Source organism: Podarcis gaigeae, assembly GCF_964106915.1.
Source record: "Podarcis gaigeae genome assembly, chromosome: 9".
In the NCBI taxonomy this organism is placed as follows: Eukaryota; Metazoa; Chordata; class Lepidosauria; order Squamata; family Lacertidae; genus Podarcis; species Podarcis gaigeae.
The window spans coordinates 22,812,794-22,829,485 of NC_139685.1; the positions used below are offsets into that span (position 1 = coordinate 22,812,794).

General features: G+C 43.5%; 1 protein-coding gene across 18 annotated transcripts in view; it reads right to left on the bottom strand.

The window, feature by feature from the left end:
• Positions 1 to 1,417: 1,417 nt before the first annotated feature.
• LIMCH1 (LIM and calponin homology domains 1) overlaps positions 1,418 to 16,692 on the bottom strand; it is a 219,256-nt gene continuing 203,981 nt past the window's right edge. For 12 of the 18 annotated variants that reach the window (XM_083754800.1, XM_083754794.1, XM_083754798.1 and 9 more), the window contains 7 exons: positions 15,363 to 15,481; positions 14,134 to 14,257; positions 13,270 to 13,356; positions 11,547 to 11,655; positions 10,290 to 10,392; positions 3,043 to 7,479; positions 1,418 to 2,680 (listed from right to left, as the gene is read on the bottom strand). In XM_083754800.1, coding sequence (XP_083610926.1) covers positions 7,454 to 7,479; positions 10,290 to 10,392; positions 11,547 to 11,655; positions 13,270 to 13,356; positions 14,134 to 14,257; positions 15,363 to 15,481 — 568 coding nt within the window. In that variant the 3' untranslated portion in view covers positions 1,418 to 2,680; positions 3,043 to 7,453. Of the gene's footprint in view, positions 2,681 to 3,042; positions 7,480 to 10,289; positions 10,393 to 11,546; positions 11,656 to 13,260; positions 13,357 to 14,133; positions 14,258 to 15,362; positions 15,482 to 16,692 lie in introns of all 18 variants that reach the window. The other 6 variants (XM_083754801.1, XM_083754799.1, XM_083754807.1 and 3 more) reach the window with 1 other exon arrangement.

Genomic DNA, 16,692 nt, shown 5'->3' on the forward strand with positions numbered 1-16,692 from the left:
CGGGCTCTGGCGGTGCGGCAGCAGCAGGAGACCCCATTAGCTAAAGTGGTGCTTCAGGTTAAGAACAGTTTCAGGTTAAGAACGGACCTCAGGAACGAATTAAGTACTTAACTCGAGGTACCACTGTATTTAATTTAGTGGGACTGGATTATTCCCATTTCATTGTGTGCTTCCAGAGGAGCTATGCCCTATGCTAAGAATTAACCTTGGCTTGAGAGAATTTTTCTTTCAAAATTGACCTTCAACTTTTGACTAAGATTTTGGTTCACGTAGCTAATCATATTTTGAATGAGAGAATTAGTGGCAACTCATCCTGGTCTGCTTTCAAAAGGGAAAACTAAGCAGACAGTCTTGTTAATTTAGCATATAGACTTGGAATAAAGTACAACATCCATCATCTCATCAAAATTCAATTAAAACTCAGTCCAGCATCCAAGGAGAAGGAGCCAATTTTCTTCTGGAAGCAGAGCTCTCCAAACATCACTAAAAACCTTTAATGGTTCTTTCTTGCATTCTGGGAGTGATTTAAAAAAAGAAAAAAAGAATAACCACTTTGGGACTTCAAATTAAGCTTTACATTTAAAAGCTAGAACACATGTCGTCTTAAAGCAGAGACCTTTGTCATTAATTTAATGCATGCTGTCAACACGCTTTGTCCAACACCAATGAGTTGCAGCTAGGCCATTCGAGTTCAGCTTTAAAATAACCTCATTTCTAACCGGTGGGTAGCTGGCCCTCGCACTTGCTGAACATTTTGGGATTTGGGGCTGGTGAAATTGTTAATAAAGGCATGGGCAAAGGCTTTGCTTAACATATAGTTGAAGCCAATCACCTGCATTTTATTCACAGGCAGAGCAATCCAAACCCCCAAATCACCACTGGGACTGGCTGGCTCAGCAAAAGGCCATCCTCTCTTCTGAGCCCATATATATTGATCCTGCAAAACTGTCATAATATATGGTAGACGTTGTGGGGTAACTCGAGTATGACTGTCACCCAAGCCCTTTCTGGCGTAATTTCACGTAATGAAATTTGGAAAGGAAAGCTAATACCTTTCTTGAATGTTCTCACACATATGCCCCTCTCCAACATGCCAGATTTCCAACAATCAATTCATATAGATCTAATTCAAACTTGGGTATGTTCCAAGAGACTAGGGGCAGCACTTGTATCTCTGGACTACTGATTTATCAATGAGAAGTTTTCAGGTAACAATCTACAGTACACTTTCCATCCAATGGGAATTTAGCTCTGCACATCACACATCTCAAGACGGAAAACAGATTCCTGGATTTTCAATACCTGTTCTACGGCTTCTAGCAAAAAGTATAGCACCAGGCACCAAACAAAATATATTCGTTTCCTGCAAAGTTTTATTATGTTTGGCTATACCAAAGCAATTAAAAGTCAAACAGCACCAGTTTTAATCAATGTTTATTTATAAACATAACATTTACTATAAAAGCTGTTGCATTTAGACAAGAATTCTCTTGCTTTCCAGAGGCATTTTAGAATAAATATCATCAGATTAGTGTAACTGGTATTCAACATTAACCCAAGTAGGACTTTCATCCTTTGGTGATCTTGCATATAAAGTAGCCCTCTTTTGGCTCACCAACTTTTATACCACTTATAGATAACTACAGAGAATACGGAATTAATTCTACATAACAAGAATAAGGGCCACTATGAAGTTTTGAAAATGAAATATATAAAAAAATAATTATGACATGGTTATGCCTGCTCTCTAAAGAAATTAGAAGCTAAATACACTTTTTTGGGGTTTTATTTTAATCCATTATGTTTATTATATTGGCGCGTCAACAGTAAATTATCTTTTGAAACACATTATTTACCATTTCAAACCAACATAGCAGTAGATAAACTCCCCCCTCCCTGGCCATTCCCTACCCTTACCCATTCCCAAGTTATTTGTGAAACAAATATTAACACGTTTATAAACAGAGCTGGAAATAATGAGGCGGCTGCAGTGTGCATACTCATTTGAAATGAAATATAAGGAGGAAGAGTTGACAGTTTTAAAAAAATCTTTATGCTGGTGACTAATCCATCTTAATGGAAGTGGAACGTGTGAGTGATTCAGGTATTGATACATGTAAAGTTAGCTGCTGCCATCTTCTAGTTTACAAGGAGAAAGATGGTCAGCTACATTCGTAAGTGGATGTGCCATAAAATCCTGTTTGCGTATAAAAACGTTGCACTTGAAAAATTCTGCTAGCATGTAAATTCCGGCTGCAGTTACTCTCTTACTGAAGACTGGCAGGACTTGAAGGTTATTAAAAGCAGGATCAGATCTGCACAATCCTCATGATTTTGCATGTTTTTTTTATTTTTTAAAAAGCAACCTTTGCACACAAGTGCAAATCAACATCTTCACAAGCCATTGGGATATGCTGTTGTGCAAGACCCACTGAAAGCAACAGGACCTGCACAAGAACACACCACCTTCTGCTCTTGGGGCAAGTTCTATTAATTTCAACGGAGCTCCCCACTGGCTTATACTCAACAAGCACAGAGCTGTGCCCTTAAGCACCACTGGTTCCCAAAAGTCTTGAAGATACCCAACTGTAAGCTGGGTTCAGGCCCATATCCGCAGTCCTTCACATGCACTAAATACCTATGCCAAACGTAAACACAAATCTCCTGGTCAGGTGTGCAACTGCAGTAAAAGGTAAAGGTAAAGGTACCCCTGCCCGTACGGTTCAGTCTTGACAGACTCTGGGGTTGTGCGCCCATCTCACTTAAGAGGCCAGGGGCCAGCGCTGTCCGGAGACACTTCCGGGTCACGTGGCCAGCGTGACATCGCTGCTCTTGGCGAGCCAGAGCCGCACGGAAACGCCGTTTACCTTCCCGCTGGTAAGCGGTCCCTATTTATCTACTTGCACCCGGAGGTGCTTTCGAACTGCTAGGTTGGCAGGCGCTGGGACCGAGCAGCGGGAGCGCACCCCGCCGCAGGGATTCGAACCGCTGACCTTTCGATCGGCAAGTCCTAGGCGCTGAGGCTTTAACCCACAGCGCCACCTGCGTCCCTGCAACTGCAGTAGACTGCAGTAATGCATCAGTCCGGAGACTTAACACACAACCCAGCTCCAATTTGCAGGGAACACACTTGCTGCCAATAGCAAGAATGCCACAACTGCATAAACTTCAGAACATTGGTGTCGGGTCCTTACATCTGCCTTTATTTGAAGCAGAGACGGCTAAGCCCCAGTTCAAGGGTGTGAACTAGTCTCTCTCTTCCACCAGAATGCCACTGATTTTTGTGGCAGCAGCAAAGGGGGGGGGGGCAGGGGGTTAATGTAGATCAAATGCTATGGGAAGGGGTAGAGCTCAGTGCCCTGGTGGGGATGTAAATCACCCCTCCCTGGTCATTGGATTGATCACTTGAATGCAGAGATGGTGACAAATCCCCGCCCTCAACTAATCTGCATGGATTAGCTGAGAAAGGGTTTTGTGCAGTCTGCAGAGGAGTGTGAGGTGGCCATGTGGCCCCCAGAGGCCTGGGTGTGGCCCTCAGGCTCAGAAGCCCCTGCTGTTTCACAAGAGAACAGAAACAACGCGATAGGTTGTGCCACTGACAAGTCGATTTGTGGAACTGAGCACTTGGGCTTGCAAACCGCAGTGCTCAGATCAGAGGCCTGCCTTCCAGCTGAACCTCAAGGACTGTCTGTTTACAAGCAGAGGCCGTTTCCTGAACAGGAGACGCCGGATTCCAACCCTTGATGCAGTTTCCCAAACTTCTGAGAGCTGACACAGCCATTTCTGAATTAAAAACGGAGGCGCACATCACTGCTGCACCCAAAGCAGTTTCCTTTTGTAGAGTGTGAGAGGAAGAATGGCTATCCAGGAGGAGCCAATTTCTTGCTTTTAAGCATAAGCCGCTGAACGGAAGGAGCAGAAACTCAGTCAGAGATGTAATGGGAGATCTCCTTGGAGGATGCCCAATTCTGCGGCAACTCTGTATTTAATATGACGCAATGGAGACAGAGACACACCGCAGAATGATCTGCCTCCAGCTTGGCTGATCGGAAGGAGCGGAAGGTGGAGCAATCCATCATGCAGAGACACACCGGGCAGCCTCTCCTGCACTTTGGAATTGCATGAGCTTTTAACTATGCAGTCCAGTTCATGTCACAAAGCACACAAGTAACACTCTCACAGTCCACAGTTTGGGAATGACTGCTTTGCACTGTAATCCTAAAAATTCTTCCCCCAATGGCGCTTATTCCAAGGTAAATGTTTGTAAAAACTGCAGTCAAGCAGGGGAATAATTTGGTTTTTGGGTGGGAGAGAAAGGTACTTACACAAATCAGTGGTTTCAGTTTTTATACTGTGCATTTCTTGTTATACAAAGAGGTATTATGACTACAGCACAATCCATTCAAACAGCAAAGTTATCTATATGTATCCCCAAACAAATCACTTCAATGATTACTCACAATGTGGGGGTCAAATGGACAGTCCCACAAGGTTTGCTGTTTGCAGAACAACTTCGTTGCCAATCTCTGTCCTTAGAAATTATATTTTTTCTTAAAAAACAACACCACAATTATTACATCCATCTGTCACTGGTGAATGTGCAACAGCTTTGTATTTTCTAAGGCACAATTTTAATGAAATGTGTAACTTCCTATCAGACAATCGTATGTTTTAAGATAGACACAATCGTATACAAATGCTTTTGAGTGACAAAAGGAGACATCATTGCATGTTTGCACAACTGCACATCAAGACCCACCTAAACATATAAATAAATAGTGACACTGTGTCACCCTTAGAAAATATTTATTGCTTACCTAAGAAATGTCCACTATTTCTTTCTGCTAGCCCACCAAGAGATAACCGATGTGCAAATACAGTCACATACAACAAGGAATCTCAATTAATTTTGTTTGTTGCTTTCATATTCTTAAGGCAGCATAAATATATTTTTCCTTTTTGAAGACCATAACTACATAGGCTTTCCAATCTCTCGCACCTTTACTCAGCCTGCAGAAGATACCAAAGAATACTGCTCACAAACCACTATTTTACAACCGTAGCACATCACCAAATCTAGCGTGCTACCTCTGATCACCATCCCGGTTCTTTAGGAGTCAGGAAAATGTTAAATCAGAAACACACGCAGTGCACCTGACTTGACCGGGTTTAAATCCAGATTCAAATATAACACCCTCTCTCTTTTATTTCTTGCACATTTGAAAACTTCCATCATTATTGGTCAAGAGGGCTGGTTCTTTAGCTATCTTAAAAGCATGGTTGCTGCTGCTCCTTCCTCATGGCCGATTCTCATGCTGCTCCAGAACATAATGTTATGTGCACACCGAGGAGGCTGCATGTGGGGAGCGATGTGGCTGCTTCCCATTCCTACACTGGGAATGCGCCAGTGTCAAAGTAACCACATCAGACGCCCACACTCATAGTACTCCTCCCACATTATGCATGTTACCAGAGTGGTGTGGGAATCAATCCGGGGATAATGATGAAGACCACACTGCTAAGGGAGCACACAAACAGCCTGGGAAACATGCGCATCGATGCACTACGTGTTCAGGCTGTCTTCCTAGGCCATTGACTCTTAAGCCTTTGTAGTGCCATTTCCCTTCAGAGTATATGGCTACAGGCATAAGAGGCAATGTTCCAGGAAGAGCCAACACATGAGGACTTTATCCCTCCTTGAAGAAAAGTGCATGGCCTTGCCCTAAATTTGTGTGCGTGTAAACATACCCAAATCCTAAGCATATTTATTTGGAAGTGCATCTCACCGGCTTCAGCTTAGGAGCTTAGGTTCTCAGCCGAAATCATATGATTATTACCATGTATTCATATGGACCCAGGTTCCCCCTTTAAATTTGATATATGCAGAATCATTGGGGTACAGAAGCTTAACCAACTCTGCAGCAACTTTACTGGAAGCAGGAATATATAAATGAGTAGTCCCAAAGTTGTACCCATCACTGAATACTCCAGCGTCAAGCATGCCCACTCTCTGCAGAATGAAAGGCTCTACAGCCCCAAATCCCAGAGTGTCTGTCCTGTTTTCTTCAGGCTGTGTGTCTCCATCCCTACCGCCCACATACATCTTTCCCTACAACTGAAAATTAGCAGCCTTGGCTTGCAATGTTGCTCCACCGACCTTGTAGAAAGCATTTGCAGTGGTCGTTCTATGATATTTATCTCAAGATGGACTTCTTAACGGTTATTCTAGGGTGCCCCAAGTCTAGGGTGCCCCAAGACATTTTATTTTCCATACAGCAAGTGGTTGGAGGTGCTAGGTGTTTATGGGTCAGACTCCATAAAAAGTTACACCCCCCCAAAGCAGCAACACTTTCACTTTCACAATTATGGTACACACGTGCAGAGGCATAGACGGACCATTACACACCAGCACCAAGGGAGAGAAATAACGTCACATCTTCACGGAGCCGCATTGAGGTTGGGTTAGATGATGATTTAGGTACCAACTTTCCCCCACATCTAAGTCAAACCCTGGGCACATCTCGATTAAAACAGGGTACAGATACCAGTGGCTGGTCAATTGCTTCAGAAAGAAGATTCATCTCATGGGCTGCCAGTCGACCAATCCCTGCTGGGTATTTCTACAACCTCGAATGCATGTATTATTTAAGCTTAGAGAAAACACTTCATTCGGTAAAAGAGTTTGTTATTACAAGAAACATCATTTTATGCACACAACAGATGGCATGACTGTCAGTCCAATCCTAGGCATGTCTACTCAGAAGTAAACCCCACTGAGTTCAGTGGACCCTATCCCCAGGTCCATGGGTGTAGGACTGAACATGCAATCACTTGCTCACTCAATTTCCTGACTTCCACTGAAAGTAATATAGTAAAATGTTTCAGAATTACAGGATGTTTGGATCAAACTAGTGTCTTTGTATATATATAAAAAGTTACCACTTCAGAAACAAAACAGGGGGGAAACTCCTTTCTGTCATGCTGTTAAATTTTTCTTCTTCTTCAAATGCAACTAATTAGATTTACACATTGGCATATTATAGAACATCTACAAAAAGTAGTGTAAACTTAACATTCTCAGTTCCTAGTCGTATTAGAAACAGGACAGGTTTATTGCATCTTTATTTCCTTGTTACTTTCATAAGAGCAGATTCGGAAACCAAACGTAACTGATAATATGGAACACGCACGCTCCTGCGAGAGGGAAAAGGAGCTGAAAGTCCAGAGATGAACTTCATACATGTAAGTGAATTAAGAAAGGGGGTGGAATATGTATTGCATTGGAAAGTAGCCGATGTCGCCTTTTGTGCCTGCCTTGCAAAGATGAGATGAGAGCTATCAAGTCCATGGATATAAGCTCTGACAAGTGATTGTCCCGAAGAAGCCCCAGGAACAGAACAACAGCGACGATCCTTCTTGGAGAACACATTTGCACGCCAGACTGAAATCCATGTCACAAAGTCGTGGGCTGACCAGCGGCTATAATTAAGACAAAAACAGGTAGAAAAAGTGAAAGCGCTTACGTCATTCTTCATGTCCGGAAGCAACAAATAATAAAAATAATATGAAGATGATGGAGTTTTCGGAGCTAGCCGACCTAACCGGAAGAGTCCGCGACCAGAAGGGGGAGGAGTATCAGGAAGAATGGACAAAATTTAATGATTATTTAGTTAAATATGTAAAGTTAAATTAACTGGAAATAGCTTGCATATACTTAATTGGCTTAGGATTTTATATAAGTTAAGTGATGAATTAATATGTTTAATTTTAAAATGAAAAGGTATAAGGATGTTAATGTTTAAGTTAAATTTCATAAGAACCTTGATTTGGAAAACCGTTAAAAGGATATGCATGGAAATTCAACCAAGGGGAAGCGAGGAAGTCACTTAACAATGTTAATAAATGTAATTTTAATAAGGCTATGATCTAAGTTTGTTTGTTTGTTTATTTGTTTGTTTTGTTTATAATTTTGTGAAAATTAATAAAATTTAAAAAATAAAAAATGAAAATAATAAACAATAAAATTTTATTTATATCCTGCCCTCCCCAGCTGAAGCTGGGCTCAGAGCGGCTAACAACAATAAAAGTAACACAGCATTCTAAAATCAATTCAGAATCAAATTAATGGCAACTGCAATGTATTTTTTGTGTACAAGCATCCTATGACCTCCTTCCTTCTGTATTTCCAATCTTAAACAGCTGAAGAGAGGGTGCAGTGCACCTCCGGGGCTTATATGGTTGTGTACATTTAAAGGAGATGCTGGAATTGAGGGATGCTGGGAACCACAGTTCCCAGAATTCTTTGGGAAAAGCGATGTGCTTTATATGCAGTTACTCAACCAGGATTGAGAGGCACGATGCACACCCTTCTCCCACCTCTCCATGGCTCCCCCCAGCTCCCCACTATGTGAGCACACTAGCGTTTCCTTAGCATTGCAAAAATCTCAGCAGTAGTCAGCAACTGGAAACGGGAATGTGGTTTTCCGTCAAATCGGCGTCTACTTTCTGTCCAACCCTTTCGCAGAACAGGCTATAGCAGTTAGATTCAAAGTCAAAGGAGAATGTGGGATTGAAATAATTAAAGCCACACATCTAAATGATAATTTATCCAATGTTCATTTCATATTTACAACAGTTCCTGCCAAAAACGTGTGACTCCCTGGTGCAAATTGACTGTGAAACTATACAACAGTGCCCTCTACCTTTCAGGATGTGGAAGTGTTTCTCAGCGCAAAAAGCAGCAGCTTAGATTTAGTTTTTTTCTTCTCATTCTCTTTATAACAACACACTTTTTCTTCCCAGGAAAAAGGAGAGGTACATCTGTTGTGGTTCCTTTCTTTACTCAAAGCATCTGAAGGAGTGTCTCCACCCCCATCGTTCTGCCCGGACACTGAGGTCCAGCACTGAGGGCCTTCTGGCGGTTCCCTCACTGCGAGAAGCAAAGTTACAGGGAACCAGGCACAGGGCCTTCTCAGTAATGGCACCCACACTGTGGAATGCCTCCCATCAGATGTCAAGGAAATAAACAAATAAACAACTACCTGACTTTTAGAAGACATCTGAAAGCAGCCCTGTTTACGGAAGTTGTTAATGTTTGATGTTTTATCGTGTTTTTAACGTTCTGTTGGGAGCAGCCCAGAGTGGCTGGGGACCCAGGGTGAGATTCACCGAGTGAACTTGAGCCCATCATATTCTCTCAGCCTAACTGACCTAACTGGAAATAAATAAAAAACAGTCCAATAGCACCTTAAAGGTAAAGGGGTAAAGGGAACCCTGACCGCTAGGTCCAGTTGCGGACGACTCTGGGGTTGTGGCGCTCATCTCGCTTTATTGGCTGAGGGAGCCGGCGTACAGCTTCCGGGTCATGTGGCCAGCATGACTAAGCCGCTTCTGGCGAACCAGAGCAGCGCATGGAAACGTCGTTTATCTTCCCGCTGGAGCGGTACCTATTTATCTACTTGCACTTTGACGTGTTTTGTTCTGGATATAAGCTTTCGTGTGCATGTACATTTCTTCATGTGTGCATGCACATGAAAGCTTATATCCAGAACAAACTTGGGTGGTCTCCAAGGTGCTACTGGGCAGTTTTTTTATTTATTTCGACTGCGTCAGACCAACACAGCTACCTACCTGAATCTACCTCATTGGATCGCTGTGGAATAAAATGGGGGTCTGGGGCAGGAGGCAAGGAGAAAGAAAGGTGGGATATAAATGGAACGAATGAGTGAATGAATGAATAAGAAAAGTATACAGTTTCAACAAGAAATTAAATCATTACAAGATTATATGTTGGACATACCTGTAAATAACCACTTGCCCATTCACCTGTGAGGAGTCCAAATTGCCTACATCTGATCAGTTTTAGTAAAATGTGAGGTAGGGTTGGATCACGCCATAATTAGGCACTTTTAAGTCCCACTGATCTCAGGGGGAGACTTGCATTTTCTCTAAAGGGAATCATGGAAGGCCTTGAGGCACCCTTGCCGTGAAGTAAATCCACTAACCACAGTGCGACTTACTTCCGAGTTAGTGTGCACAAGAGGGTGGTGTAAAGTGCCTCAGGGCACTTTTGTTTGTTTGCACATATCTTTCAGGCAACTGAGGCGCAAATGATTTATCTCAACCGGTATGTGTTGGCAATTGAGGTAGTAATTTTTTTTATTTTTTTTTTGTGGGGTGGCATAGGCCCTGGGCATATTTGCAAGGCCAATGTAGTAGGTGGTGTTGAAAAAAGCCACACACACACACACACAGTAAATATCACGTTGAGACCAGTCCCCGGTACTTACTTCTGGATCTGATGTAACAATCATTGCAGTTGAGAAGACCACTTCTAATCCGGACGTCTGTCCCGCTTGCTGCATCTCCAAGTTGTCCCTTGCAGATTCCACACTATTTATTGATAAAGAGTGGATATAATTAAAGTTAAATAATACATTCATCGGGATATCTAGGGATATGCTGTAGGCTGCCCAGAGTGGCTGGGGAAACCCAGCCAGATGGACAGGGAATAATAATAATAATAATAATAATAATAATAAAAATAATAATACCCAAGCTATGTTGCTTTATACCAGGTTAATTGTCATGGTGCCCATCCACCAAGAATCCTGGGATCTGTACTTTGGTGAGAGTTTTCACTCTGACATATCCCTTCCCTTACTCCCTATCCCATGATTACTGTTCCCAGAATTCCCAAGAAATTAAATGATAGCTTAAGTCAGTGGTATGGATATGCCATCTGGGTGTGCATCTTTGTTTGGGTTAAAAAGAAAAAAAACATTTCCATAGTTCCTCGCTACATCTTCACATTGTCTCCAAGTGCCAGGGGATGGACTGAGGAGGAACGGTAGAGACCGCCCCCGCCCTTTCTCCTGAACCTTCCTGAGAACAGGAGGACAGTATAGATTTAGTATAGTGGTTTGCAGAAGGGCACAGTTCAGAGGCTGCAGAGGGGAGAAGCTGGGAAATATTGGGAGAGGAACAGCAGGAAGAATAAGAAGCACCAGGGGAGAGACAGCTGACAGACTCAGTGTCTCTGGAAAGCATTCCTGACCATCCCCTTGCCCAGGACCAGGAGTGCATTGGGGGTATTAGAACAGAGAGCTCAGAGGCAAAAAGCTCAGATTAGCTGACATAGGGGTGATGTAGAATAGGAGAGACGGAGGGGGCGGGACTTTACTCAGAGCAACACCATTATCTTAGGGAGACTGCCTTCCGTTGCCGCTCTCTGTGAATTATTGAATAAATTGCTTGGTAAGAACTTTTATTGTTTATCTGCTTCTTGGCTGCCACTGTGGGAGGGATCGGATTCCCTGATGCCTGACATCAAAGCAGAAGGATTTCTAGTGGCTGCGTTGTCTGGAGTAGCTTGCCACATAGACGGCTCGGGATGGTGGAGCGTCCATCACCAGAAAGAAACAGAGGGTATAAGCACCTGCAAGGCAAGTTGCACTAAACCTCCCAACTGTGCTGAAGGGAACTGCCATGCAAAAGACAACAGGCAGGCCATCCTTTAGGGAGAATACGTTACTGAGGAATCCTACCCTGAAGCACTGGATATGGAAATAAAGACCGAGTGTTTCGATAATCATGGCTGCGCCTTTCCCGAGAGGCTGTCCGCAGCTAGAGCAGAGTTTCTTTCCACTGACAGACCTAAAAGAAAGAAACGATAAAACCAGATTCAAACATTTCCTCCCATGCCGTGGCCCCCGTGAAAATCCTCTCACTCACAAAGCTGATGTTTGGTACGAGAGGAAACCTGCCGCTGCCCTGAATAGGCTGGTTTGTCCTCCAGCTAGCCAAAGCGTTGAGGACCTACCTAGCGAGTGCTCAAACCATTCATGGCCAAGCAGGGTATCCAGCCACTGAGGATCTCTCACACCCCAAAGGTGGGGCTCCTGTCCTACATTTTGAGAAACACTGTGCTAAGCAGACATTATGGACAGTGGCTACCTGTGGTTAGCAAGGGTAGTGCATCTCATAGAAGAGAGAGACATCTTCACCAGAGTAGCCCAATGGACAATGAGCATACTGCACCGCAGTTCATTTCGGTTCTCTGTCAACTGGATCACACAGGAAGGAACTGTTTCTGGCTGAGGCACCCACAGGACTACAACCATCATAGCTACAGCTTGAGTTATTCTTCTAAGGCAAGCACGATGTAGATGTGCTCCATATTTGTGGTGGTTTGATAGGATCCTGTGCCATTGAAATTCTACTCAGTATTTGTTAAGTTTTGGGTGAACTATCAGATGACACAGCGATTCTTCAAACAGCTCTTATTTATTCACAGGCCAGAACAGAACTGAACTGAAGGGTTCAGTCAGCCTGCTTATATAGAGCTCCAGCACAATGTAACTGTAACAACTTTCTAAAACTATCCAATCACTGAAGGTCACTTTCGATCCCTTATTTGCATAACCATCTACAGTATCCCCCTGCTGGCCCAGGGTGAGAACTTCAGTACATAACAGTATTGATCCAGAGTAGATTCTAATGTATAGTTAGCAGAGTATCAGCTTAAACTCATTGCAGGATTCCTAAAAAAATAGACCAGAGGCAATTGCATTTCATCCAGCAGAACTCTACTGCTACTGAAGGCAAATGAGAATAATGGTCACAAATCCAATACATTCAGGATTGGCACTGTCCATAAGAAATCCAGTTGCAGCAGACGTAACTTAAACTTACAATAACTTATAGTAAGTCTAAACCTTAACACTAAGCATACTATGTACAGAACACCACACCAGAAGAAAAAGAGATAGAAAGAGAAAGTGAAACCCAGGCTCCTTCTGGTCTTACTTTTATGCTTGGCATGACTATGACAGAAGAGATAAGAGAACCAGTTTAAGCCAGTTGTACTCAGCTTCTCTGAAGGAATAACCCAAACATCATGAACCTTCTGAATGTTTCTTCCACACAGAGAAATTTCCAGAAGCTTCCAGAACCCTCCTGAATTAAGTAGAATAGGAAAGATCTCTACACATCAGATCAATACTTTTTGCACTAATAAATGCAAACTGACATCCTAAGACAACTATCTCCTTTATGTTTTGCCTCCACTCCACATGGCATTTGAACAACCTCCCATTATCTGTAGAAGCAGCTCCTAGATATTTTCCAGGGTGATAAAATACTTTTGGGAACGTCTTAATCTATGCCACCACTCGCACGCCTCAAACACCAGTTAGGAGGTTTTAGCTGAAATGATAACTTTGTAAAGCAGCTCATTAGCTTGTGAAAATCCTTATTGACCCTTTGTACCTGTTGGGTGACTGGCTTTGAGTTGTAGGAGAACAGGGTGATGATGATGATGATCGCCCAGCTCCAGAGCTCTCTCGACAGCCTGCCCTGAAACAGAAACAAACAGGAGGGAACTCTGGTGAAGCTTTGGAAGTGCAAGTCCAAGTGATATCATAGCTGATTGTATGCTCTCATACTATGCCGATTAAGTCAAGGAAGCCTCTGTTACCTATCTCCTTTTTATTATTATAATAATATTTATTGGGATTTTCATTTTCAAAAAACACCATGTGATTTTACATATCTTTACATTACCTATGGGACGCGGGTGGCGCTGTGGGTTAAACCACAGAGCCTAGGACTTGCCAATCAGAAGGTCAGCAGTTCGAATCCCCGAGATGGGGTGAGCTCCCGTTGCTTGGTCCCTGCTCCTGCCAACCTAGCAGTTCGAAAGCACGTCAAAGTGCAAGTAGATAAATAGGAACCGCTCCAGCGGGAAGGTAAAAAGCGTTTCCGTGCGCTGCTCTGGTTCGCCAGAAGCGGCTTAGTTATGCTGCCCAAATGACCCGGAAGCTGTATGCCGGCTCTCTCGGCCAGTAAAGCAAGATGAGCGCCGCAACCCCAGAATCGGCCATGACTGGACCTAATGGTTAGGGGTCCCTTTACCTTTACCTTACCTATATTCTGACACTTTCGAGTCAATTACATCCCCCCATCCCCCCAACCCAACTGACTTTCTAACTTCCAATTATAATTTCATCCGCATTTCTCATTCCCCCCCCATCTACCTTTCCTTTTGCTTTGAGATTCTTTATCATTGTAAACTCACAAACCTTTAAGCCCGTCCTGTTAGTGTTGTTAAGTGTTGACAACTCTGTTACCTACCTCCTCACATCTCTTGCGGAACTGACCGGCAGACCTAAATTATGTTCCGACGGAAAGTTTTTCTGTTTCGTGTCTGAAACACGTGGGCTCTGTTTAGTTAATGACTGCTGATTCCATGTGACATCTGGAGAGAGAGATTCGAATTAGGCAAACACTTGCATAATAAAGGGGTTGTTTAACAGGGGACATTTCTGAATACACACACACCCAAAAGAAAGACATCATAAAGCTTTGAAAAAGACACATAGCTACATTGCTACGGTTGTTGAGAATGGAGAGGGTCGTTTCTTGAGCCTTTTACACTTCCAGAAAACCTCTTTATTGAGCGATTTGTTTCCAGGGAGTTTACGGGACATTCCCTGAAGCAACTGTCATTCACATACACACCCAGAGCATTTCTCCTCACTTTCCTTATCACAAGGTGTCTGGCTTATTTTGCAAGCACGTTTGTTATGTACCAAATTCACTTTAAACGTGGAAGCTGAATTTCATGGTACGTGATTGAATTCCACAAGTGAAATAGCAACAAGAGTCTGGAAGCACTCTTATTGTGAAGGCTATGCTGAAAGTTCTCTGAAGATAATTTCTGAGCAGTGGTTTCTTTTTCTTTTAAACCCCGCATTGTATAAAGAGGTTGGATTCTGCACAAAACAACTAATAGTACAGCGGTGCCTCGCAAGACGAAAAGAATCCGTTCCGCGAGTCTCTTCGTCTTGCGGTTTTTTCATCTTGCGAAGCAAGCCCATTAGCGGCTTAGCGCTATTAGCGGCTTAGCGGGCTTAGCGGATCAGCTGATAAGCGGCTTAGCGGATCAGCTGTTAAGCGGCTTAGCGGATCAGCTGTTAAGCGGTTTAGCGGATCAGCTGATAAGCGGCTTAGCAGATCAGCTGATAAGCGGCTTAGCGGCTTGGGAAAAAGGGGGGTGGAGGAAAGAAACCCCGCAGGAACTCGCAAGACATTTTCGTCTTGCGAAGCAAGCTCATAGAAAATTCGTTTTGCGAAGCACTTCCAAAACGGAAAACCCTTTCGTCTAGCGGGTTTTCCGTCTTGCGAGGCATTCGTCTTGCGGGGCACCACTGTATTTTAATTCTTTCAATCTCCTCTAAATTTAACAATACATGCAATACCAGAAAGGAGAATAGTAGATTTTATTTTCACTGCAAACATAGTTTCAAGTAGTTAGGAGAGAGTTGTTGTTTTGTAAAGAGATTTTAGAAGACTTCACATACCCTGGCACAGCGGCAAAGTCATCTCAGTGGGCTGTAGACGTTCTGTCCTGGACATCTGTGGGTCCTGCTCATTTCCCCTCTGTTTACTGGTTCCTATGTATTCTTCTTTATTTACAGTGCTGATAAACGTAAAACATAAAAAGGTAGGAACAATATGAGCGATTTCATAATCGCATTTGAAATTAGGCTTGTTGATGCCACAGCTACCCATTTGGGGAGACTCATTTGGGGAGACCAACTTTGATTTTGGCAGCACACTCTTCCTATGATAAAGTATTGCATTTGAGATGATATGAAAATCTGTTCGCTCTTAGCCCTGGCGGCAGCTGTTTTGTACATGAAAACCAACTAGTGATGTTATCAGGTTGAATCCTGACAAGGCAGAAGTACTGTTTTTGGGGGACAAGGGACGGGCAGGTGTGGAGGATTCCCTGGTCCTGAATGGGGTAACTGTGCCCCTGAAGGACCAGGTGTGCAGCCTGGGAGTCATTTTGGACTCACAGCTGTCCATGGAGGCACAGGTCAATTCTGTGTCCAGGGCAGCTGTCTACCAGCTCCATCTGGTACGCAGGCTGAGACCCTACCTGCCCACAGACTGTCTTGCCAGAGTAGTTATCTCTAGTTATCTCCTGCTTGGACTACTGCAATGCACTCTATGTAGGACTACCTTTGAAGGTGACTTGGAAACTACAACTAATCCAGAATGCAACAGCTAGACTGGTGACTGGGAGTGGCAGCCAAGACCATATAACACCGGTCCTGAAGGACCTACATTGGCTGGAACTACATTTCTGAGCACAATTCAGAGTGTCGGTGCTGTCTTTTAAAGCCCTAAAAGGCCTTGGTCCAGTATACCTGAAGTAGTGTCTCCATCCTCATCATTCAGCCTGGACACTGAGGTCCAGCTCCGAGGGCCTTCTGTCGGTTCCCTCCCTGCGAGAAGTGAGGTTACAAGGAACCAAGCAGAGGGCCTTCTCGGTAGTGGCGCCTGCCCTGTGGAACGCCCTCCCATCAGGTGTCAAGGAAATAAGCAACTATCTGACTTTTAGAAGGCATCTGAAGGCATCCCTTCCCTGTTTAGGGAAGTTTTTAATGTTTAATGCTGTACTGTGTTTTTAACATTCTGTCGGGAGCCGCCCAGAGTGGCTGGGGAAACCCAGCCAGATGCATGGGGTATAAATAATATATTATTATTATTATTATTATTATTATTATTATTATTATTTCTAACGGCAAACATGTATGTGTCTATCTGTCCACAGAGCATCCTAGGATAGGACAGTGACATTGGGAAAACACACATATCACAGGCTTCCTGTTTGCAGGCTTC